The sequence below is a fragment of the Pseudochaenichthys georgianus genome, chromosome 3 (genome assembly GCF_902827115.2).
Source record: "Pseudochaenichthys georgianus chromosome 3, fPseGeo1.2, whole genome shotgun sequence".
Lineage (NCBI taxonomy): Eukaryota > Metazoa > Chordata > Actinopteri > Perciformes > Channichthyidae > Pseudochaenichthys > Pseudochaenichthys georgianus.
In genome coordinates, this window is record NC_047505.1 from 32,118,693 (window position 1) to 32,145,259 (window position 26,567).

The window sequence follows — 26,567 nt, forward strand, 5'->3', positions numbered from 1 at the left end:
CTCTGACGTGTGCTTCGCGGATGTGCTCGGCTCCTCTCGACTGCTGCTCGGGTCTGCTCGGTCAGCTTCCGGATGAGGAGGCATTCGTTCGACCAACTTACAGTAGATAACATTACAAACATTTTTAACAGGGGCCATAATAGTGTAAATAATGTTTGTTTTGGCAGTTATAACTGAATGTAATGTTTTCTACTTTTTTCCATCTGGGAAGGCATTTTCTTCATCAGATGGAAAGTGTCTTGACCAACAACTTAAGTATTTCTTATAGCTATGCAGGGCATGCAAGCGAGCAAACACAAACAAGAACAAACAAACAATTGAAATGAAGAATACAATTGAAATTGTACAATATAATATTGTGGTGGTTCATCTTATAATTCAGTCTAGAGCAGGGGTCACCAACCTTTTTTAGGGTGAGGGCTACTTTCAAAAAATAAAACAAGTCGAGGGCTACTTTTACTCCTCTTTTTTTGTTTTTTGCAGTGTATATATGTAGCACATTTTAACATTATTATATGCTGACCTTTAACCTGTGTGTGCTGTTTGGGTCTGTGGGACCCGTTTGCAGTGTTTACTAAAAGAAAATGTTTGCAATTTAATTAATGTAACCTTTTTTATTTGGGGGTGGATCTCACCTCCTCTAGGGGGGTCCTCACCGCCTCATGAGCATGCATGGAAGATTTTTTTTTAAATGTTGAAGTGAAATGCATCAATCTGGTGCACTTTGAGCACAACATGAATTCATGGATACAGCTCTCAACACTCACATGAAAGGGAGCTGTATTTTCAATAATCCAAACATCTTTAGAATATGATCACAACCAATAACAAATCATTTAAACTTGTTTATTCTTATCTTATGTTACCTATTAGCATTCTTTCTTTTTCTTTATGCATATTTTACTAACCACTCCCCTTTTAAACTGTTTTTTTACTGTCCTATAGTACACATTGGAATTATTTCTTACTTTATCTATATTAAATAGATCAATTTAATCAATTTAATCTATATTAAATAGATAAAGGTGTGCTCTCCCTAGCTCTCTTTCTCTCCGTCTCTCTGTCTCTCTCTCTCTCTCCCTCCCTCCCTAGCTCGCTCACTCTCTCTCTCTGTCTTGCTCGCTCACAAAGGCTGTGTGCTCCTCCGTGGCGATGACGGCTTGCGTTAAAAAATAATAATAAACATATTTGTAAAGTGGGGACACAAAGGTGATTTCGAAAAGTGCGGGGGACATGTCCCCACTCCCCAGTGGAAATTACGCCATGCGTGTGTGTGCGTCAAGTGCAATAAATATATAAGTTACAACACACAGAGTAAAACTCTGCCCCTCATGTGTTGTATAGGCTGGCATGATAGGCTGTTCAATGGGGCTGATGTGTAGTGTAGATTCTGCCAGAAGGAAAATCAGCGGGGAGGTGCCACTTTGGTTTTCTTCCCGACTGCAACGCTGGTCCCGCAAATCAAGCAAGAACGTGATTGGTCGATATTCATTGTGGGGGTGGGGGGAGGGGTGTTATAGAGTTGTAGTAAGTAGATAGAGTTCGCTATGATTTAGGTTTCGTTTATGCATAGGGTAGATTCTTTTAATTACATTTCCTTTTTTGTTTTGTGTATTTTATACATTTTGGATTTGCTTGGCGAGCTATTCTTAGAACATGCCCGGCGGGCGACTCACGTTGCCCCTGCGGGCGACTAAGTGCCCGCGGGCACCGTGTTGGCTACCCCTGGTCTAGAGAATGCACCAGACAGCTAAGACCTGCAACAATCTAAATGTTCTTGGGGAAGGCCCCCCCAAACCCTTCGTGCGTCATTTCGTCCGTGCGCATTTTTCAGGGCAATCTCTATTGGGCTCAGGGCCATCTGTAAATTAGTTTAGATGGCCCACAGGGCCATCTCCCAAAATCCTTAATGTCATGCACTGTAGGCCTACAACCCGTTTCGTTCTCGTGTAAACACCGCCTCACATGTGCTTTGTCTATTGACACATAAAGCTAGATGCTGAGACAGAGACTGTGGAATAAGAAACAGGTTGCTCAGAGAGAAAGGCAAACCTATAGGCAGAATATATTAATGTTTCTCTTATTCTAGCATAAATATGTCCATCTGGTCCAGCATTCATAGGCAATGAGTCAGGTATTATGTAACTACAGTACTCAATATGCATATGTAAAGCATATACATGTAATCATTAAGAATTCAGCCAGCATAAACAGCCACCATCCACCAAAATCATGGAATTTCATATTGGCAGCATAAATATCAGTGAGCAGAAGCATTTAGCCTAACATTGTCTCTCTAATCCAGTCCACAGATACTCAAAATAATGCCCCAAATGGTATGTGATGGATGCAGGAGCAAAGCACTACAAGAAAGGCGATTAAAATGTAGTTTAAATTCAGTGTTTCTGTTGAATACCTTAATCTCTTAATCTTAATCTCGATCTCTCTGTCTGTACACACAAACTGAAGAATTGACAATAAAGTTGACTAATGCTCATCCAAGTTAGGTAGTTTTGACTCGGGCAAGATGAGCTTGTGAAGAAGAACCCTGGTAGTTTTTGCAACCTACTTTTTTAACATTTTGTTAACATTTGTATCGGTGTGGCCATTGCACTGGCTAAATGGTCCATCGGAAAAATTCCCACCATTCCAGACGACCATTTTGCCAGTGCCAGCAGGATTAAAAAGATTAATGTATTGCAATGTTTTGTAGTTTATGTACTTTTTCAGCCCTGCAAAATGTTTTATAATAGATTGATATTATATAATGAATTGCAGCAAATAAAATCTGTTGTAATTATTCATTTAAAAAAAAAAAATGTAAATAGGTTAATCCGAAAATAGTGTTCAAATGAGACTGTGGAGCCCAAGTTGAAAACTCTGAATTCTGTGTGTCATTTTTTATTAATAAATGACAACACAAAATATTTTGAAGTTAATGTCTGTTGATCAAATAATCATTATCTGTTAATTTATTTGTTAATTAATTGTAAATCTAATCCAACTTGTGAATATCAATATGAATGAATCTGCTCGTCATAATTACCACAGCAGGATGTGAAGACAGTACATCAAACAGAATTGGAAAGATGCACTAAAGTGAAGAAGAGCTCTGTCACTCACCGGCTTGGTTTGTATTGACGGTAACATTCGCTAGCGAGCGTGGAGACACCCCGAGCCCAGAGACGCCATTCGCTGACTCCACATGGAAGGTGTAGTTGGCGTGTGTTGCAAAATCTAAAATTGCCACAGAGGTTCCAGTCAGACCAAGCGGCCGCGGGATGAACCGCAGGTCTGGCTCACATGGTTCACACTGGGCCACGCCACTGTCGCCATCTCTTTCCTCACAGCGCTGGCACAGGATGTTGTAAGTGATGTCCTTCCTGCCTCCTGTATCGCTAGGAGGCATCCACAGCAAGAAGAGAGCTGTGTCATTGATCAACGAGACCAGATTCCTGGGAGCCGACGGAGGCCCTGGAGAGAGAAAAAAGGAGTTTAGAGATCTTTTTTTCAGAAATACCCTTGAAGCAAAACAGCATAACACATATAGAGGTGTTTGGTTATCGTCTTACTGAATACAAGAGTGGACAAAAGACATGATCAATGATCACATTGTGATATGTCCGACTTTACAGCCACTAGGAGTCTACCATCATACAATGATGAAATTAGGAGAAAGAACTCCTATGATACGTATAAGTACTAAATATAACAGCAACTATACACCACGTTTGAACTCAAGGGTAAAACTAGTGAACACATGATTACCAAAATCTGTCAATTAAAGGACAGCAAAGGTGCACCATTAAGTATGTGTGTTTATGTATGAAGGTGTTTGGCTTTCAAGTTATAATGGAGTATTTGTGTTCCAATAGCCTATGTGTCAATTTCCTGACATGCAAACAGAAACTAAATAGTTGTTTTTAACGACTTTACTTACTCGTACAAGGCATGGCAGAAGAGTCTTTGATAGCTCTGTAGAAGCCTTTGTCGCAGTGGCAGATGGTGGCGGCCTGGTCATGGCTCGAGCTATGTTGTGGACAATCGGTGCATTTAGTGTTCCCAGCATATGCCTTGAAGAAGCCAGGTTTACAGGCTAGTAAAAAAGAGAGGGGGAGGAAGAAGCCAGTTATACAAGGTTAATGTTTCTCATGAGATTGCTTTTTCATCATCACACACACATTTAATTATATTTCAAGCTGCTTCTGATCTGTTCTCGCCTGGTCTGACCTTATTTCTTGAGATACTATGGATCATTGTAGCTCACAAAGCTTATTAGCAAATGTTGCTGTTCATTGTCCAGTCTAACAAATGGCACACACCTGTAATGTTCATTTTCTTCCAAAAACACGTACAAAAAATGCCTAGAAGGCTTATCACTTGTGGAAAGTCACCAAAACGATACGTTACACATTAGTCTACTTGACAGGACAGGTGCTTCATTTCGTATGCAGTTTCTTCAAATGCAGAAAACTAGGACATTGTGGTTAAAGCCAGTGGTTTATAACGACCACCTGAAAGGCAATGGTCACTAACAATCAACTGCTAACGTAGCAAGGTGACAAGTGACAACACGCAAAACTCATTAAGTCCCGTCGTCACCTCACCTGGCTGGGAATATCAACACGAACTGGGTAAACCGAGTGTACGTGTACCGCTGGCACAATAAAGCTGCATCACGTTGCCGTTGTGTTTCCATGGAGAGCGGTGCCAACCGGCTAGGCAGAAGCACTACCGTGGGTGTTGCACACAGGTTGCGCATTGCTCGAAATTGCCAAGAGCTGCGTTCAAAGTTTAAATTGTTTCAACTTTGACCTCGTTTACAGCTGACCTTTCGATGCGCAACTAATCAAATGAAAGCAGCATAAAGCGTCGCGAGTAACTAGCTATTTTCATCGCAAGGCTCTGCGCCCAAAGAGCACATCGCGTATCATGTGAATGCAGTTTAAGGGAAAACCATATTAACACAACTGCATGAGTTTAAATTGAAAATAACTGACAAAAATCTAGATCCAAAACTCAAAAATTAAAAAGCAAATAAATTGCAATATGTGTTGATTAAGTGAAAGCATTACACGTCAGTGATCTTCGTTCTCTTTTTGGCAGAGAAAAGGTTCTGCTTTAGGAGCCCTCTATGCATGCTGCGCCCTTCCTTCTAGACCAGTCTTCAGCTGGACCTGACCCGGACCCGATCCACTCAATTCCAGGTAGGCCTAAGAGCTAGCCATGATTCCCTCCAAAATGTTGAGTTAACACTGCGATAACTGCGTTTTGAAAGTACAAATGAACAACGTTATACGTTTTATTTTAACCAATGGACTGTTTGCTTAAATTAACTTTATACTATTAGCATAGCAAACTTGCTGGATGGTAACATACTAACGTTTCGCAGATCACATCTTGTTGGTGTTAATTTGAAGTTTGCTTGTTAGCTAGATTTTTAATGCTGGACTTTTACTTGTAACAGAGTATTCCTACTCTCTGGTATTTCTACTTTTCCTAAAGTACAAGCTTTAAGTACTACTTCCACCTCTGCAGGACAGGCATTGCACAAGTTTAACTTTAATAATGTAATGCTGGAACAAGATCGAGACTTAATATTTTGTCATATTATAAAAATAAAAAGGTTTTACTCTTTAAAAATTTGCTGAGCAGGTTTAGAAACCCCACTCCCAGATATCCTTGAAAACAGGCAGAAGTATATTTGTATTGTTTGTAGGGAAGGTTAAAAAATAGCGAAGCAAATCGTGCTTCCAAACTAAAACCTCTCTCCACTTAAATGGTCCATTCTACTTACTGTAGGTATTCTCCATCTTCCTGTCCTTAGCCCAGTTCACTCTCCTATCTCATTACTTCTAAAGTTCTTTCTTGTTTGACATTTCCCTTCATTTTTTTCCACCAATTCTCCTTTACTTATCCCTCCAATGTTTCAAACTGTTGAATATGTTTCTTTCCCCCATGTCTTCTGCTGTCCGACCCTTCAGCCTTTAGCTAAGATCTATCTGAAGGTGGCACACTGTTGCAGATTGTCTCCTTCACAGACTAATCTCATCAGAAAAGCAATAAAGCACTAATAGGACATTGGTATATAACGTATTATACAGTGTGAGAATATTATGTTTGTGGATGGGGTGGAGTAATTTGAAAAAAGTATCAAGTAAATATGCCAGTTATTAGACAGACAATGTAATGATATAAAAGGCAACATTGGGAAATATAATCAAGCCTTTATATGACAGCCGTAGGGAGCCACATTTATTTATTTTCTTTCTCATTTTCTTAGTGACAGACCATACAGTATTACATACATCTTTTATTGTCTGATCAATTCTTGCCTCCATTGAGAAACATTACCACTCTAATCCTTTTGTTGATATTAGCCCTTTTTATTATACAGTGAAGAGTTTCATATACTGTTATGAATTGTGTCCAGCTGCTCCAGTGGATTATCCTGGTAAATAAAGTAGTTGAATTGAACTGCTGCTGGTACTTATATTCCTAAAATAATTGACATTCAGATTCAATATACCTGAGGCAACAGTGCTATTTTCAATCGTATACCATCAACATTTCAGTTTTTCATTCAACTGATAATTCAATTCTGTGTAGAGACCTGTAGTGAACTATGTCACACCAGCAGCATGGAACATTCTTTTGATGAAATTCAAATTGGAATGTTTTGAATATATCTCCTCTTTGTCCATTTCCACTGAGACTTGACCTAACTGAGCACGGACCTTCTTAGAAATAGCAAATCCTGTATGAGCGACAGGAAAGTAACTCATTTCTTGTTCCCAGCCATCTCAAATGATAGTACAATTTGATGACTGTCTAATATCTGAAAAAATAACTGTCTGCAACAGGTGCACATACTTGAGTATAAAGATATTTATATAATGGATGAGATGAGGGTTTGACATGCAGACAGAAATCCTTGCCAAAATCACATTGCTGATTAGCTTGTAATGGGAAGAGTATATTTGTCAGCAAGATTCCAATTTTTGAGTCTCCTCAATCACTTGGTTATTACTTTCTTCCAATGCTGAGCTCCTGCCAAAGGCTACAAACACACCGATTCATTTGAATTTACAGCTGCTCCCCCCTCTCTGGTATTTGCTGGCAAAATCACCACCAAAAAGCAATTGCAATTCTAATTAGGGTTGCAAAGGGGCGGAAACTTTCCGGTACATTTCCGGAAAGTTTCCATGGGAAGTTAAGCTGGGGAATTGTGGAAATATTCGATGCAAAATTAAACTAAAAACATGACATTTCAACAGATACATTTTTTTTTTTTTTAAAGTAGTACAGAAGAAGTTTTAATTATTTTATTGAACAATTATTTGTTTCATTGAAGAACGAAAACAGGAATGTTGAGTTAAATATTACTCATCCCCCCCAACCCCACTCATTAAAAAATGAACAAAATGCACCCCCCCCCCCCCATCCAAAAATACCCACAAAGTCCCATTCAAAATGTTAAATGAAAAGGTGTGGCTTCATTTGTCTTGTGCTTTGGGCTCCAAAGTGTGATCCAGTCTTCTCAAAATCATCTGTGCATGTGATGGAGGAATGCACAGTGCCTGTGGGGTGTGGTCTCAATAGCCATGCAGTGTGCTATGGCATGGATATCCAAGTGTACTTGAATGGCATCTGTTTGTTTTAGTCAAGATTATGCTAAAATATACTTTCCCCAACTATATTTAAGTTCCCTACGAAGAGCCAACCTTCAATTTTGAAAAGTCCCAGTTTATTCCCATAAATTCCCGTTAATTCCCATGGAAGGTTTCCATCTTTGAAAATTCCCGGAATTTTGCAACCCTAATTCTAATACCACTATTTCTTTCAAAAGGTTTGAAAATGCCTCTGACACATATATACACACACACTGGCGGGAATTGATATCTTATTTGTACTCTATCAGTCTCAGTTTGTGGCTTTTTTGCCATGAACACATTCTTATTCATGAAAGGAACACAAAATACACTTTTTCATTCAGATCTAATACTGCTGTACCAGTGATGTTCATGTGGTGAAGTGCTGGGAATATATAAGTGGGTCCCAGATAAGATGTCTAATTGTTGACAAAACAAGTCAGTGTAAACTATCAAAAAGTCAAAAAGTGATCCTTTCATCTACAGTGGTTATTGGGATAAAACCACATAATTGAAATGCTAAGGAAATACATTATCTTCTTTTTGTTTAAAGATTTACTGTAGGTGCCATAACGCTACTTAGCCCAAGTTCATTATTTGTATTATTATTATTTGTTTACGTCACTTGTATTTGTTTGTTGAGCACTTCCGGTAATTGTCACATGGGTGTGGTTTGGTTATATAAGTCACCTGTTTGATGTCGAGTGTGGATGACAGAGGGTGAGCTTGTGCTGTCATTTTTTCTGTTGACCGTTTTGTCCATAGTTACTATGTTTATAATTTTGTTTATTAAATATCGTAAAACTATCTTGCTTCAGTATGGACTTTCTCTTCGAAAACGAAAAAATTGAGCCGCCACATTTACTTTGATTCATAAAAAAGATCAGGATTATTAGTTTTAATTATGTTTTATAAGCTACAGTAAGAGGTAGGGTCAAGGAGTTAAACAGGTCTTAATTCCCTCCATTATCCATTTTAATGTCCATTTATGTGAAAACATCTTCACAAAAATTGGCTTGCTTAAGGTTCTCTGCTAAAACGACCTTTTACAAGGTAACATTTACCCCATTCCTTTTCAACGTATCAAGTTATTGACTAATTGTTGCAGGCTTAAATACCATCACAGTTTTTTTATCGATGAGACTTTCACAATTTCTAGCACAATGTCTTAATTCTATATGGTATGGCATCATAGCTTCTCTTAGATTTGTTTGTAATCCTTAGCAGTATTAGACACTGTAGTTTCATACAGGTAGAGTAACTAAAGTTTTACTCTAATAAACATACATTGTAGTTTTTCTGGCCATTAAGGTGCAAGCTAGCAACTGATATAGAGCTATTGATGTCATCTGAAGCAATTTACTCTCTACCTCTTTGTTGGTGTTCACCAAAGGGAATAATTGAAAAATGACTCTCGCTTTTTAGTGCAAGTTCAACAACAGGTTGCTTACTTACTGGTGTGGTGTTGAAAAGTGGGTTTTGGTGTGTTTTTTTTGCTGAAAATAAAACAATGAGCTGGAAGATAATGCACATCTTTGTAGAGCTGATGGAAGCTGCAGAGTAGGGTGCTAATTCTCTGTGGGTATACATCATTGCAAGTGGTCTCTTTTCTAATAACATCATCATAAGATCCATGGAAATATTAATATTTGAGAGTATTACAAATACCTTGCAATGATTAAACTATCTCTAGGTTATGCAGCATGCTTGAGATTTCAGTTTCAAAAGATAACCTTCAGGGGTTCAGTCAAAGGAAGCTCATCCCCTTCACATTTGCAGTAAAGTAATGTCGTGCCTACTAAGAGAATTGGAGTTGTTTGGGTGTGTAGAGTTGGACGTTTTTTTTCTTGGCTTTACGTTGTCAGAAACAGATGGATCCAGAGACTATAGCCTGTTTACCCTGGACTCTGAGCTTTGATATGCAGATGGGAAGTTCACAGAGAATGAGTGATGCTCTAGTCTGGTAGATCTGCGTTAGAGGCCACAGTAAACACAGTCTGCAAATGGACAGAAGAGGTTGAAGCTCTCCCATACAACTGCACAAAGAGAATGTATTGATTTCCTTATTTCCTATTCAACTTTACCTCAATTCAAGGTCACAAGTGTTTTTTCTTTCTTTTCCTGCCTGATCAGTCCCGTGTCTTAAGACAGCAGAGGTCATCAGTGAGCAAGCTAAGTTTTGTTAAATTCTGGAGGACTCGCACGGATAGATCATGGAGAAAAGAGCAAATGGAGAATACTAATTGACATTGTTGTTTGATTAAAAATGTTTTTATGTAACTAGCTTCCTCACTTCATGGTGCAATAAGAGAAACATGTTTGTGTTTGTATCAACCTAATGAAAAACACAGGAGGTGTTAACAAAAAGCATGATACAAAAGGTTTTGCTAAAACCTTAAAAATATGTTTTCTTTATTGTGTAACCACTTAGCCAACTGATGGGTTTTTGTTCTTGTCTGCAAATATATTCTGATTCAAATGGAATTCAAAAGGACGTCTCTATTAGCTTCTGCAATAATTCACTGCCTCCTTTTTAAATATGGTGTGACGAAAGGATGTGGAACAAATAACATTAGCTCTATGATGTTGCCTTATCTAGGTCATGATATAACCAACCTATCTCTGAGTAATCCTCTTGTGGCTGACACTGAATGAAAGGAATGGAATAATAAAGCACTCGATTGAGATGTCAAAACAGTCTGGCAGAATGCTATCGGGGGAAAGCAGGGTTTCATAAGCGCTGATGCCTTTGTATAGGCAGCTGGGAGGGAAAGAACGACGTGTTGGTGCAGAGCTCTGCTTATATTTGGGAGCGCTGGGGTTTTCCCTGTTCTCTCGCTCGCTCTCTCTCTCCCTCTTTTGCTCTTTCTCCATGCTGCCTCTCAGACAGCTTTGATCACAGCACCCTTTGAAGCAGTGTTCCAAAATGAAAACGAGGAGAAAGCAGAAGTCACCTAAAGTTCATGCCTAAACTTCCTGCAACTACTTGCAAAGTGCACATCTTCATCACAGCTCAAGCCCTGCAAGACCTATGGAAATGATTGATACAAACGGTCCGTTATTTATTAAAGCCATCAATCATTCTTTTCAAGACCATAATGTGTTGTTACTATTGATACACTCTTGCAATCTCATGTTAATGAGTTCAAAGATGTCATTTGAGATTGCAAAGCAGATAAAAGTCGATAAATGCTAACTGACATTTCAGAATTAGACTAAAACTCCTGTATAGTGTAACCATGGAGCACAGCAGTATCCCTGGTTTTATTTACCCCAGATGCAACATAAAAGTTTTATAATTTTTTATTGACATGCTGTTGACATTGGACACGTAGTAATGTGTAAGTTATTTGTTATCATTACAGAGACTATTCTTTTGAATAACTGGATGCAACAACCAAGGTCACTGTGTACAACTCAAAACACTCTTCAGCATTCCCATGAATGAATCTGAACATAGCACAGTTTGGCAGCTGCCGGTTCATAAGTTATGATGTGAACTCTGTATTTTATTTTTAATGTAGTTGAATACATTTATTATTTGACTTAAGAACATCATTTATATCCATAGACTGTTTATGCTTATATCACAATGTATATCAATATTGCTATGTCAATAGAAGCTTTTGACAACTTGGGTTTGTAACTTAGGATGAACATGTAGAACACATCTTAATAGATAGACACACGCACATTGCTTTCTAGTGCCAAGTGGGTTACTGCTACATGAGTTACTGACCCATTCAATGTAGCGGCTGCCAAGATCCCCTAGACACTGTTGCTACAGTACAATTGAGAGAAGCTCCAGTTAGCCAAAGGGGAGGAACGGTTAGAATAAAGATGTAGGACATGTACACGGCACACAGTGATGGTGCTGCCGTCAGTAATCTTTTGTGACAGGCTTCTGTGTTGTTTAAATACATATCTGAGATGAATGAGGGAGGAAAAGGATAAATAAGAAGTATGCAAAAGAGGAGAAGATAAAAAGAAAAACTACCCCCGCGGAGCAAATGTTGGAGATCTTACAGCGTGGCCTACATATCAGCTTTACTAATGACTGTTGGAGATCTCTCTGCACTAAGCTGAGTAACTACATCACCACAGGGGTACTACATGAATTTCACCCTAGCCAGCTGAGAGCTCTGTAAATCTACAAATGTAGCAAGGCGCTAAAGGTGTCCTGCAATTGTAATCATGCAGCGTGGCTCCATTAGCACCTGCCTTAATTACAACAGTCAGTTCGAGCTTCATTAACTCCGCCAGGGTTGGCGAAGTTAAAAGAATATACTAGGTGTGAGCTAAATTAGCTGTTAAACTAACAAATGAAGACAATTAGCCAGCTAGCCTCCAGTCTGTCTGCACAGTCTAATTGAGAAACCAGGCCAACATCTATTTCTGGAAAACCTTTTTCTTAATCGGTTTCCCTAACAATCGGCCACATTTAAGAAATGCTACAAGTAATTACAAACAAAAACAAAAAAACTTTTAAAGAAAGAATTTATCAAAGTTGTTTGATTGTTTATGTAAATCAGGGGTGGGGAACCTCCAGCCGGTATACGGCCCGCGAGACAATTTTCTACGGCCCTCGAGGTAATTTATAAAACACACGCAAAAAAGAAAAACATTTAAGAAAGCTAGACCGCAAAAAAATTAAACAAGCGAGTGCCTGTTTTTCCTGGCCAAGGTCAGGGTCCTTGAACACAACACGATCCTAACGTGTCGGGTCATCACGTGGTATATGTCTTCGACCTTCTTTATATATACAGACTCTATGGTCTCGACTGACAGGAGAGTGATTTGTAAAATATCCATAAAGAAAAATAAATCTGCTTCCAGTTCTGTTTCATATGGGTGTTGAGAGATGTATCCATAGATCTCCTAATGTTGCTCTCAAAGTGCACCAGATTGTTGCTTTTAACTTCAACATTTAAAAAAAAATCTTCCCTAGGGAGCATGCCCCCCGGACCCCCCTAGAGGAGGTTAGGTCCCCCCGCCACTTAAATCATGTTCACATGGATAGGAAACTAAATACATTTGCACACATCTTGTGTCCATATCTTTCTGTTTTGGTGGTCACGCCACACCGTGCACGTGCATGCATACACGAGTCATGGTGAGATATCTGGATTAAGAGGTTGCTTTTTCTTTGCACAGCATGAAATGAATGGGCTGTGATTTTTGTTTTTTTAAGCAGAGGTCAATAATTTGTACGGCCCTCTGAGGATATTGTAAAAATTGAAATGGCCCTTGAGAGGAAAAAGGTTCCCCACCCCTGATGTAAATGTTATGCAAGTGGATGTTTGCATTTATCTACGACATCATGTCATTTATCAAGACAGATTAAAATGTAACAGCAGACATAAAAGCAACAAACCTAAAACAGTTTGTTATTACAGGAAGTTTGAACCAAATAATTGATAGAGTCCAGAGCGTTTGATATCAAAGCAGAAGTAATTATTTTTAAATGTCATTAAATCCTTGGTGACTCCAATAATCTCTTCCTATTATATACGATCCCATAGGAGAAGAGGTTGGTGATGAGAGACAGCAAAAGTGAGACTTAAAAGGGAAGGATGAAAATAGAGCAAATAAAGGGACTTGGAGGAGAAAGAAGGGCGGGGTGTAAGTGAAGCGTAAACAAAGTGGACAAGAGAGGAGAGAAGATGATGGGGGGAGGTGGAGCTGTGAGGAGAGATGTGGATGGAGAGGATCAGAGAAGGATGCAGGATCTTAGAAAGAGAGGAGGGAGTTGCAGTTCTGTAAACTCAAACGCCTGCAGTTGACTGGAGAGGCCCTAGAGATCTGATAATGTAATCCAAGGCCTTTTCCTCTCTTACCTTCTCCCCATTTCTCTATCTCTATCTGATTGTTCTCTGTATCTTTAGTTTAAGTACACAGTTGGTGTTCTGTGCTACATTTAACACAAACACATGTCTTACCTTTGCAGTAGCCTTCTATCTCCTCGTGGCCGATACTACACACACAGCGGCCCAGGGGTACCAGCCAGTCTCCGTCAGCACCACAGTACAGTTTGGGTGTGTCTCTCTCTTCTGCATTCTCCACACAAGCACCCCTAACCTCCACCAGAGAGGAGGAGTCCATATGTGGCACTGTGTCAGGAAACGCTGCCAGGTTCCTTAAGGTCGATGGGCAGCGTTTGTAGAACACCTTTATGTAAAAGGAAGTTAAAGTGAGCTGTCTGTCTTAATAAAAGCAAATATATTTTGTAGTTCATGCAAATATCAGTTGTTCCACATCAGTTCACTGACCTTAACAGACACGAGAGCAATACACGCTCCCACGTCCTGGAAGGCTAAGTAAAAGCCCCTCTGGGTCACCGGGCCCACCTCCCTGACCTCAGTGTTGAGGCGAAGAACACGGTCGCCAAGATCCGTCTGTGTAAAACTCTCATCTGCCGCTATAGTGTCCACCTTAAAGCCAACAAGAAACAAGCAAACTTCATTATACTTACTGATTAATACCATTAGCCCAACGGAACACTATTTTTCCTAATACGGTATGGCTCCAATAGCCAACCTTGGCATAGTCAGTAGGCCTGAAGCGAGTCCCTCCAGAGAGCTGCTCTTCTGTCTGCAGGTAGAACAGGTTGAAGGTTTCCTTACAGGTGCCAGACACCCAAGGGATGGAGTTACAGTCTCTCAGGGTGAAACGCAGCTCCACATACACCTGAGTTAAAATATTTTAAAAAGCAAGCTCATTACACATAAGAAACACAGGGCTATTACACATGTTGTAGTCAGCTCTACATAGCCAGAGCAATTACCAGCTTTTTGTATACAAAAATCAAGTGAATCAGATAAATGAATTTCATAATATTAAATAAGTAAACAATAATCAATACTAAAAAAGGACAGCCTATGAATGTTCATCAGATAAAATGTGTGAACAGTCTTTGAAAAACTGACTTGGTGGGATCAAACTATGAATACTTCTGGGGCTTTTGATACAGCTCTGTTTCAGACTTAATGAGCAGTACTTCACGTAATGAGTAGGAAGACATCTTGCTCTTGATCTTTGATTTCTTATGAACTGTTCTGAATTGAAATTCTTCGCATATTAAGTTCATATTTTTTCTTACAGCCCTGACATTTATTTGTCTTATAAGATAGCATTTGCTCCAGTTAATTTGACACTTTCCCAACTTTAAGATAATGTCCCACCAAGCCCTGCTTCAACACTACTTCATTTGATTTAAATGTCTGAAGAAATGCTGCGATGTTGTCCAGACCCTCTGTGCAGCCTGCCTCTGGATCCATCCCGACCGCAGCCAGTTGTTCTGGTTTGGCTCCATTACGTGACAGACCTGGAAGGTGTGAATCGGTCTGTTCTGCTCATCCATCTCTGTGATGGCGTCCCACTGAAGAGATAAGGGAAGAAATTACTGTATGGGTACATTTGACATACAGCAATCTTAATAAATCTATCCACCACTCTCAACATGACTTCTAAAAATAGACAATCTAGACAGTTTAGTTCGCTAGTATATTTTCTAAATAGTTCTTGTCGGGCATGTATGCAATAATAAGAATGTCCAATTACTTAATGCCATCATACTTTTTGATCACATGGGTGAACTGACCCTTTAAGACACCAGTAAGTTTTGAGTTGGTGATTAATTATCTGTCTTTAGGGCTGTTCTATAAAATGGACAACCTGTGCATTTCGTATTTCATGTAGTGAAGCCTAATTTCTATAGAAACATGATGTTTGACAGGCACCATGTTAGTCTCACCAATGTTTTCCTTGTGTTGCATCAGCCCGACTCTTTCATTTGTCTGCTTCACTTTAACGGTTGGATGATCACAGCTTCAAAGCTCAAACGTATATTTACTGAATCTCTTTCTCATAACTGTCACAACAAATGGACGGCTGGGATTGTGTAAGTTACACAGCTCGAAAACGTGATCTCTCAATAACTGTATAACACTCCACAACGTTTCTATGTGTTTACATTGCCTTCGTTTTATTGAAAACGTATAGATAATGCATTTTTTGAACAATACTCAAGTTAATAATATGAACAAAGCAAATGTAAACACTGCAAGTGCACTGCCATGCATATATTGATTGTGATTTAATATAATTTCAGTACAATTTAAGCTGGGGTTGAAGGTATATTTTGGCATCACTGGGAAGAAATGACAAAAGAAAAACCTTTCAATACATCTAATAATTATGTGGTAACTTTTTTGGAAATGCTGCAGCTGTGAGCATTTGGCTATGACGTGCAGAAGGCTAGATTATTATAGAAGAAAATACTTTTTTCACACCAGCTCAACACTCTGAACAGGTCAGCAGTAAGTATTTATCTTGATAGCCCGCAGAGAGTGGTCTGCCCACCCCAGATGAGATTCATTTCAACACAAAATGGTCCACTCATAAACAACTCCAAAACTGTCATGGCCATATTTATCATTAAAGTTACAAAGAGAATGTGCACTTAACAACACTGTGCTTAACAATATATCCAAGCTAAAAAGGAACAAACTGAATAATGTATTCCTCCATTGGCCTGTCTCCATATGTTTTCTGTTACATGGAATAAACTAGTGAAAAAGAGAGCAAATTCTAGAAAAATACAATGTCATCGTCCTTTACCTTACCTCTTGACATGGATCACTCAAACTTGCATAATGGATTATTGGATACTGACTTCTGTTCAAGACTACGGTTGTCATTGTGGGCAATAACACACTTTTGGAAAACCCTCAAAATAAAAGGGTCCTTTCAGCCTATTGCAAAGGTTTTGGTCTGGAAATCTTTATGTCTATGTTAGGATCAATCCCCTAAATGTGGACAGAAATACTAAAATGGTGTCTGTTACGGCTGCTGCCCTCCTAGTCCTCTTAACTGTGTTAATGTGTGTTGCATGTAAATGAGCTGTGCGATTGCCCTGTCGTGATTGGCTGCCATCTCCTGGTCCGCCCCCTGAAGATTGTGATTGGAGCACGCCGGGCCCGACGCACTCCAATCGCAGCGCACAGCCGGCGCACACCTGCTGGAGACGACTACAAAGCCTGGGGACAATCATCACTCTGGAGGCTCTGTTGAGTGAACAGACGCCTCTCGCTCTTCGTTCTGTGGTTAAATGTTGTGGTCTGTGTTTGGTAGTGTGATATGATTAGATGTGACTATGTGATTAGAGTATCTGAGTCTCTACGTTGACGGTACTTGTTTAGTTTAGCGGTGTTTTCTTACAGCCTCCTTTTCTTTAGTTAGTACCACTTTGACAGTGAGGGTTTTAGTTACTATTTAGTTATCTATTTCTTTTTATGTAAACAGGCTCCCTTTTTAGAGTCCTCCGTTTGTTTGGTTGTTTATGTAAACTTGCGCCCTTGTGGCCACTTTGTTTGTTTCAGGCTGCCTGCCTGCCATTTTGTTTCACCCTGGTATAATAAAGCCATTTATATTTATTACCAATTCCAATCTGGTGTATGTTGCTTTCCTCTTCCCCTAGTCGGGACGTAACGGTGTCACTATCCAATATGTCTCCCAGTGTTCTCCGAGAGGCAAGACACTGAAGCCTCTTCCACAATCATTTCCAGGAGTGGACTGGAAGGAGGACCTGAGAAAGCATAACTAGCTAAATGGAAAGCACTCTGCAACTGCTTATTGATTTCACTCTCTACCTTGTTGGTACCTACATTATGTCATTCTGTATCTGAGTGATATCTACAAAATGGGCTGTTCAATAGGAGAACAGTCACTGCTCGAATGTGCTATGCATACAATTTAATTTTAGAATGCACATGGTGTTGCTGCTAAGTCCTTAATGAACATCTTAAATATGTTTAACAAAGGACCCGATGAAGGTAGATGACAGAATTAAGTAGTAGAGAAAGTGAAACTGAGGTAGAGTGTTCTCTAATATTAATTATTAAAAACATGTTAACCTTGACTGGAGCGTAGTAATTAATCTAATATTAATCAAGCTATCTAAATTAGCTCTATGTGACGCCTACAGGCTAAATAATGAATCAATCATAATCACATCCTCTTTCGTTTGAGACTCTAGCCAGACAATAATGCTACGTCGTGCCTTTTGAAGTCAAGTAATCAACTATCATTGCCATGGCAACAAATGAGCAAAATCAAAAACTGGAGGAAACACCTTGGTATAGAATTCAGTTATATGTTCATACAATAAGCTTTATTATAATGTAACTAGGTTCAGATATGTAAACATTAGCATAATGTTATAACTCTATTTGTTGTATTATTAGCATTTAACTCCTCTTGGTTTTTCTTTGAGGGGTTTTAGTTAAAGTTGTGGCTCAAGTTTGCAGTTTGAGACAGACAAATCAAACAGGTGTCTTCCAAAGTTTCTTCAACATGTTCCCTTTGTATTACCATCCCTCCACTGCATTGCAGCAGACTAACACTACCTGGGGAAACAAAAATTGAATTTTGTATTAGACAGGCTGCAACTTACGAAGATACCAAAGGCCCATTTGATTTGATGAACTTTAGGATGCATTTTGCTCTGAATGAGACCAGTGGATTTTGTTCCCCCAGTACATAGGAACATGTTCCGAGAGATGTCTTTATCGCCAGTAAGAGCAGGAGAACTGTTTACAGGACACAGGAACTGATTTGTGTTCAGGTGGGCATTTGGCAACTAAGGTATAAAGGAAGGTGGGGAGAAAGAGTGGATGACTTGCAGCAAAGTGACGTTCATCTTCATGGAACTTGGATATCTGTAGCAATTTCCTTGGCAATAGATCTGCTAGTTGAGATATTTCTGTCTTGACCAAAGTGTTTGACTGACTGAGAGACATACATTGCAATCCTTAGTAACACTAGCATGACTGAAAATCTGAAATGTAATGATCATGCCAGTCAGCCTGTTACTGCTGAAACTCCCTACAAGTGTATCAAAGTGGAAATGCTGTAGAAGTTATAGAAAGGAATTGATAGTTCAAGCAAGACTCACGCACTTGAGAGGAGTTTCTGTAACATATACTCTGTCATTTCAGTGCCCTCCTTAGAGACCAGAAACAGAAACACAGTATCTTGAAGTAAAGCAGGCTTTCTGGTTTGCATAAGATCAGCATTAAGTAATTTAAGTCCCATTATGCATACAAACAACCGAAAATGGTAATTTGTCACTTTGTGTGCCTCGGTGTTCTAAAATGCTCCCTTGGGATGTGGCATGGTTCAGAGCAGACAAAACAAATGCAGACCTCGATTTTGAAAGATGAGCTGCAGCACACGCGCTCTGAGGCAATCAGATATGCACCTACTAATCGCTTTGCCTATTATCCCCAAGCCTAGCAGACTGTAGCAGGCAGAACACAGGTTTTGAGAACAAGGTGTTTAATTGATTAATGTATTGAACTTACAATAATATTGTGATTTGACAGTGCAGTACAAGTTTTTTTAAATCTGGAAGGTAAAAAAAGTTATTTGTTGACTTTGTTTGGAGTCTGACTGAGACGAATTACTAATGAAAACTACAGGTGTATAAAAACAATTTGGGGCTTAATTAGTTTGGCTTTGTGACCCTTGAGATTGTTCTCACTTATTAAGCAATAAAAACACCTCATCAACACAATGACCATACAGTTAGACCGGCCCATTTTAAGCGTCCTCATGGCTTTTTCTTGTTCAGACACACTTTTAAATGTCCAAAGGGATTTAAAGTCTGCAACCAACACAGCAATTAAGGACTATGGTGTCTGCATACAAAAGGGGATTTGAAGGAGAGGCAAAGAAACATGCAGTACTTCAACATTGTTGCTTAGTAAATGAAAATTGACTTATTTGCGTTGATGATTTATTATTGTACTAATGTAAACGCATGGTTATTTCAGTTTTGAAAATGCCATATGACCGGAAGCTCTATGAACTATCAGCTGGTTTTAAAATGGTTTTTGTGATTTGGAAGGTGTGTGCTTCAACTTAAGTTTTCAAATCCTTTTCGGCATGTTATTGATTTTCCTCTTATAATCATTAATTATAGTAATTGAATTGTCATGTTTAATCTGTGTTTCTGTTACTTCTTATAGTTTATTTATCTGTTCAAGTGACTGCTAAATCACAAATAATGAGAACCAGTCAAAAATAACCATGCACATTGCTTGACATGGATGCTGTTGTAGCACAGTACAGCCCGTTTTCTCCCATGTTTCCTCCCTGCAGTGTTTTTGTCCCAGCACTCAATACTGGACGGAACAGCTGCCACCTGTGCATGTAAATCCCAGTATGTTTATTACACATCCTGTCTGCACCGGGCTTCAGGGTAGACTCCTACCTCTTAGGTGAAGTAGTGTTCTGCATCCTTATTTGAAAACTGACGATGCCAACTGAGCCCTTTTCTGAACTCACAGAGACACACACTAGCCTTCCTTCCTGACATAAATAAGTTGTTGCAAAGCCTCGTGCAGAGAGAGCCAGAAAGTGGAAACTTTCTACAGTTTTCTAACATTTCTAACTCCTCTTGTTGGGATGTTTTTAGTTTATCTTGCACAGTTGTTCTCTGCAACTCAAGGTCCGCACTCGGCTCGACACAGAAATCTTTGACGGCCACTAAAGTTAGTCCCTGGAAAGTTGTTTTGAAAGATTTAGTAGAAAAAGAGATAACCTTCAATTACATGGTTAGATGTTTAATAAAGCGACATCATCACAATCCTAATAATTGGCTGGGAATAAAGCTAGGTGTCAAAGTGTGACTTCAACTTTATATTCAACACAAGTTCGCTGTAGTACGTTCTAATTTTGTGTTACATAACTGCACTTCTCAGCCAGTTCCCTCTCCTCGCCCACTTATGGCTTATGTATGTTATTAAACTATAACTACACTGGATGTGGCAGCAGAAGAACTGTGTGAAAAGGGAGCTCAACAGAAATGGAGCAAAGAGGTGCTCTTTAATGCGATAATTGAATGCAAATTCAGTGCCGTTAGTGCCAAGGAATACTTACACCCTTCAAGAGAGCTTTTGAATTTGGCCTCAACCTATAAACTACAGTATGTGATCATTTTATTAAATCATAATCTCATACTGACACTAGACGATTACTTGTTTTCATGTACCAGAATATGTGAGACAACTGTTGACTTGAAGCCGATACAAGGACAGGTTTATTAACCACCTACTGTCTGCCTGCGGGACACATAACTTTCACTGACTTTTAGAACATTATAAATCTACTACATCATGTATTAGATGTATTTATACATCAGTCATTCTTCTTTTCAGTCACTGTGGTATCCAACTGAAATCATGAAAGTTCGATTTGTTCATTTATTCATTCACATCAATAAATACAAGTAAACAAAAACACACATGTACCTATATCAGCTAAAGCAAAAAAAAAGCTAAACTCAGTTACTATTTACTTAAATCTGATCAACCAGTGTCAACAAATATAAGAAATAACAAACCAGTATCACTTCATTGGGCTGACGAGACAGACATATCGAGCATCAATAACCAGTACTAGGCATCCAACTATACAACACATAAATAGCCTGTATAAGAAAGGTCTGAGCTGACTACTCCCTGAAGAGGCTCAGGTCCTTCAATGTCTGATAAGGATGAATCATGTAAAGAGTCCTGTCACAGTGTGATGTTGGGAGCACCAAAAGAAGGCCAACAGACTGAATCAACTTCTAAAGACGGCTGGGTCTGTCAATGTATCCAAGCTGGTCTCACTGAAGAAGATGGCAGAGGACAAAATGCTGGCAACGCTAGCTATCATGGATTAAACCTCCCACCCTTTGCACAACCAAGTTCATATTGGAACACTTTAAACATTTGGAAAAGCACACTGTAATATTGTTCATATTGATTGACTTTATATTCAAATTTAATTCTAACCTGTGTTTGCTTCATTGTCATCGATGCCTATTTATGTATCTCGATGCTATATGACATTTTAATTCAACTGCGGGAAGTAATAAGGTTAACTATCTATGAATATCACATCAGCTACATTAATCGAGCACAGATAATGGCATTCCTAAATACACTTTGAACATTTGAAGTATTCCCATGTTTCTCCTGTTTAATCCTTGTTGAGCTTGTGCCCCCTGGACTTGAGGCCCCAGTTGTTCAAAGATCAGGAGATGTCAGGGGAAAGTACCACAAAGTATTTCCTTAGCACAGGGAAGCATAGATCAGTGAGTCACTCAAATCCATTTACAGTTCTACACACTTTAACATTTATTTTGGTATTGGCTACCCTGACAACAATCTTTTTATTCTCAGTGGGTAAGCCAGGGTCACCTGTATTTGTATCTGTATGTGTACAGGGAGGAGCAAATGAATATTGTAGAGTTCCTTCAAGGTGATCATTTTGAGTAATAACCTTTCAAGCTGCTAGGCTTTGAAAAAGACATTACACACATTCTTACGCTCTTACCTACGTTGCACAGACAGATATTGTTGTAATAGCAAGGCTAAGATGTGTGAGGCTTTGATTAGAACAAGACAATTTGTCATTGTCAGACTAAGGGGAAGAGAGTGAGAGAGGCGTTATGAAAATATCATTATAATCTCTGTAGTTGTAATGAATTATTGATTTGCTGTGAATCTGGATGGTGGTGTTGTGTTTTTGATAAACCAATTAATGATGTTGTTGCTCCCCAAAGCAAAAACCTGTGTAGGCTGTGTGCAGCGTAGAAGCTGATGCAATATTGGTATTTGGCCCCGAAAATATCTTAGTACTTGGTTTCTATTTATTGGTTTTGCGCAAAAGGATTTATCACACTTCTAATAATGGCCTGACAGCACAAACAGTCCCGCTTCCATATCTTGTCCTGAATTAGACACACTGTAGGAACAATATTCATGTTTTTGATGATTGCTCAGTCCCAGCTGAAATATTTGTCAGAATTAAATCAAAGGCATTTCCACTTTCTAAAATGCTCAACACTGTAAAAATAATTTGCTACAATTAAATTAGTTAAAGGCTTGGTCAAATCTGTATTTATTGCGTGACATTTGAAAGACGTGATACCTGCTCTAGGAAGTGTTTATGTTCACACAATGGTCTTTTCACTGAAAACATCACAAAAAGCTAGTGGAAATGGGGCCTTTCATAGTAGTCCTTCATTATGTTCAAGGTATGATGTTTAAATAAGACATAATATAAACAATATCCCTGAACATTTAATATGTTTTTTTCCCACGTCTGCTGTATGCACAAGCATGTACGCAATTCAGGAGAAGCCGACTTAATCTTGCATAATTTACTTTACTAGTACCTTGATTCTGATCATCTTAACAACCTCTGTTTACTGGATGTGGATCCTCATTTCAAGAATAAAGGATGATGGTGACACATGAGTTTATCCAGGCATTTACCACTTTGACATGTAGACCATGATATTGTTAAATATTGTATTGTTTTCTGGTTAAAAAAACATCACATATCTTAATATTGGACTAAATTTGGTTGAAAAGTTAACTTAAAGTAGCATATAGCTATGGTATAGACATCTTCCATTCACTGCAACATACTGTATTTCCAACACACACTAATCGTGGTAGTGTACTAAAGCCATCAAAGCTCTGCACATTCTGCATGGCAGCTGCCACGCTGCTCACCCTAAAGCTAAGCTGTCACTCGCTGCTCCGGCTGACACTGTTCAGCATTTCAAAAGCCCTACCTCTACAGCAGCATCCACCCAGATGGTATTATTGCTCTTCACTGCCAGCTTTGCCTTGCTTGATGTTTCCTTGTGTTGGTCAGAGCCTTGACATCAATGATGTGTATATTATCATTCAAATAATACTGACTGACTTGGCTAACTTAACTACAGTCCAATATGAAGCACATGTTGAGGTTAAGCATTCAAATACCATTGAAAGAATGTAATGTAACCAGGACACCTTAAACACTTCACTTGTCAACTATTTTTATGATGGTTTTAACCTTGACATAGAGGTTATATATTTGCAGATTTGTTTTATGGAGTTGTTGACACTGGATGACACATACTGTAGGTCTGAATACTGTCAAAAAGGTTGGCATGATGAAAAATATGAAGCCTGCTGCCTGTATGTTTACACTGAGACCCAGGGTCCTGTCTCCTGTTTGTCCCTGACACTTACAGTTTGAGCAAAACGTTGACAACTTTGACTACTCTAGCTCAGGTTGGAAGGGGTTTTAGGTCAGGTTTATGACTCTTTGGATGTTCAGGTCCAATGAACATCAAAGAGTCCAATGTTCATGTCCAATAGTCATTGGTTTATCAAACAGTAATATTTCATGTTGTATAATACATTTTGCTCCCTTGTTTGACTGGCAAATATTGGCAAGTTTCTGAACAACAGACACAAAATACTGTTGTGAATATTCTTATTTACTAATGTTACTTACCCCATTGACAGGATATGTATTCCAGTCCAGTTCGCCTAGCACTGTCGTAGTGTCCAACAGAACCACTAGAGAGAATGGGGTGGAGAAAAGAAAGTCATGTAAGTTGGAGAAGAAAAGTTGGAAGAAGGACAATATAACACAAAGTGTGACATGAGAGGGGAAGAGAGAGTGTGAGAGATGTTGGGCAGTGAATTTAAAAAGAAGCGAAATAGAGGTGACAAAATAAGAAGGGAGCAGACAATAGTTATCAAGCTGTCAGTGAGAAGCAGACAGAGCTGTAAAGCCCTTATCAGATTCAACCAGCTATGAAATAACAGCTTTTAAGAAAGAACACCAACAACACTACCACCTGGAAGTCTGGCAGATTAGTACTCTCCTTTTCAGAGGTCAGGAGTGTACATCAAGATGAGCCAAAGATGCATCAAGGAGAAAGACAAAACTTCAAATATTTAACAAAACAAATAGGACCTAATGAAAGGATAACAATAGAAAATGTAAGACAAATAAGTTCATCTTTTATCAATGGGGACAACCTTTCCATTAGGAACAATACATTATTGGAATTTCACTAAAGTGCCATTGAGCCAATTCATCTCTTGATAGCAAAGCCTTGTATCCCAAAAACGATCCCCATATTGGATGATTACTCACAATTTAGGTCCAGTTGCAACTATCAGTACCAATGTGCTTGGAATGCTGGTTAAGTCTACGGTAAATCTTTCATGCAGGAGGGGAGTTTGCCTTAAGCAACATATCTGATCTTTTGCCTTTTTATTAACAACAGTCATTCCTTAGACATGTGTATTAGTTGCCTTACTCTAAACATAACATATTGTTTTGCCATAATTAAATCACCATTCTGTAGTTGACATGCAAATATGTTATAGAGTGATAATTAAAAATATATACATATTAAAAGTCACTAAAAGTAATCCAGAGTTTTGCAGTTTCATACAATATTGACGTTCCTGTTTTGCGATAGCTGCAATGAGATGTGTGAACATGTTTTGTCAAATTGGGAAAGTGTTGTTATGTACAACAATACATGGATTAGTGAACAGATGAGTGCACAAGACGATCTGGGCCTCATTGTTCTAAAAGGCAAATTTGCATTGCAGAGAGTATCCCCAGTGAACAAACAAGGAAACACATGATCCCAATCTGAACACGATCCAGTGTGACAAGACAAAAGGTGAATGGATAGACAGATGAAAGACAGATGAACCGACTAATTATATGTTTTAATGATGAGGGACAGCCACTTTTTGCATTTTGGCTTAAGATTTTGTTCACATCTGTCTACCTTATGTCCAATTCCGACTGTACAATATGAGCCTAACCCTCTGGCAGACTTGGGGCTTTGCTCATTTTAGTAATAAAAGAAGCATTGCTTAACTGGAAAATAAACTACTCGGCATTTGAGATACATTGCAATCAACAAAAAGAGTACCAATTCATATTCCTTTTCCCTTTTGTCTAGTTTTGCAAACAATAGAGTGGTGCAGTGACGAGTCCTAAAACCGGAAGTGAGTTAGCATTTTCCCTCGTCTCGGAGCCAATGGGATTTATCCATAGGATTTTTGGAAAATAGCTTGAAATAAGGTCTGTGGTTGACACAAATTTAAGAGACGGATCACGTTTTGTTCTACGACCTTAAATACATCAGCAGTGACCCCAGTGGTGATTCTTGAAGAGTTTACGTGTCTGAAAAACGATGGTTGATAGTAGCTGAATAGGACTACAGAAGTTGTCGAGGACGTTGTACGTCATTACACCGAACACGTAAACACTCCCTCTAAATTTGTTTGCCCTGTTCTGCTTGAAAGCAATTGCTTGCCTCCTGCAAACTGTTAAAACAAACGCTTCAACTTGTACAATTTTGAATCTGTATTTTTGAACATCGATCTCAAGTTGGCGTGACGTTGAAGCAGCGACCCTGCTGTAGTTCGTTTATAGCATAACGTTAGCATTTTACTTCTGGGCTGGCGATTAGATTTATGATAAGAAAATTATAAAAGTAGGGTAGACATGTCCATATTATCCGGCTGAACAAAACGTGCAACAGGTTCGTTTTCCACAGGCCTTATTTCGAGCTATTTTCCAAAATCCTATGGAGAAATCCCATGGCTTTTTTGTCGAGGGAACCCATGTGCAGCTTACTTCCGGGTAAATACGTCATCCCTGCACCACTCTATGCAAGTCGTGAAACAGAGTACCTCTGACTCGTCCAGTTCTAAAGTTTAGCATCGCTCGGCCATGTCATGCAAAGAAGGACTATTGTCACAAACGAGCTGAGGACCAAAATGCAGAACACGGGAAACCAGGGATAGTCGGTAACCAGCTTTATTAAAGGCAATAGGCTGGTAGGAGACAAAACGGCAGATAGTAGGCAAAGGGTTCCAGGAGAAAGCAGGACGGGAGTCGCAGGTACAGAACGGGTCAGGAAGCAGGCGAGGCAGGCTGGTCAGGGACAGGCAGGGTCGAAACCGGGAGAGCAATCTGAAGGGTAATGCGGGAAAGACTGGCATGCTGCAAAGTACGATCTGGCACTGAGGTGAAAGTGAAGTG

General features: G+C 39.1%; 1 protein-coding gene across 2 annotated transcripts in view; it reads right to left on the reverse strand.

The window, feature by feature from the left end:
• The window catches only part of LOC117466611 (ephrin type-A receptor 6-like), a 69,896-nt gene that overhangs the window by 30,407 nt on the left and 12,922 nt on the right, over window positions 1-26,567 (reverse strand). For both annotated transcript variants that reach the window (XM_034109968.2, XM_034109977.2), the window contains exons 2-8: window positions 24,000-24,064; window positions 14,902-15,030; window positions 14,190-14,339; window positions 13,922-14,083; window positions 13,592-13,820; window positions 3,941-4,096; window positions 3,124-3,474 (exon numbers count right to left, since the gene is read on the reverse strand). In XM_034109968.2, the coding sequence (XP_033965859.1) occupies window positions 3,124-3,474; window positions 3,941-4,096; window positions 13,592-13,820; window positions 13,922-14,083; window positions 14,190-14,339; window positions 14,902-15,030; window positions 24,000-24,064 (1,242 nt within the window). The remainder of the gene's footprint in view (window positions 1-3,123; window positions 3,475-3,940; window positions 4,097-13,591; window positions 13,821-13,921; window positions 14,084-14,189; window positions 14,340-14,901; window positions 15,031-23,999; window positions 24,065-26,567) is intronic.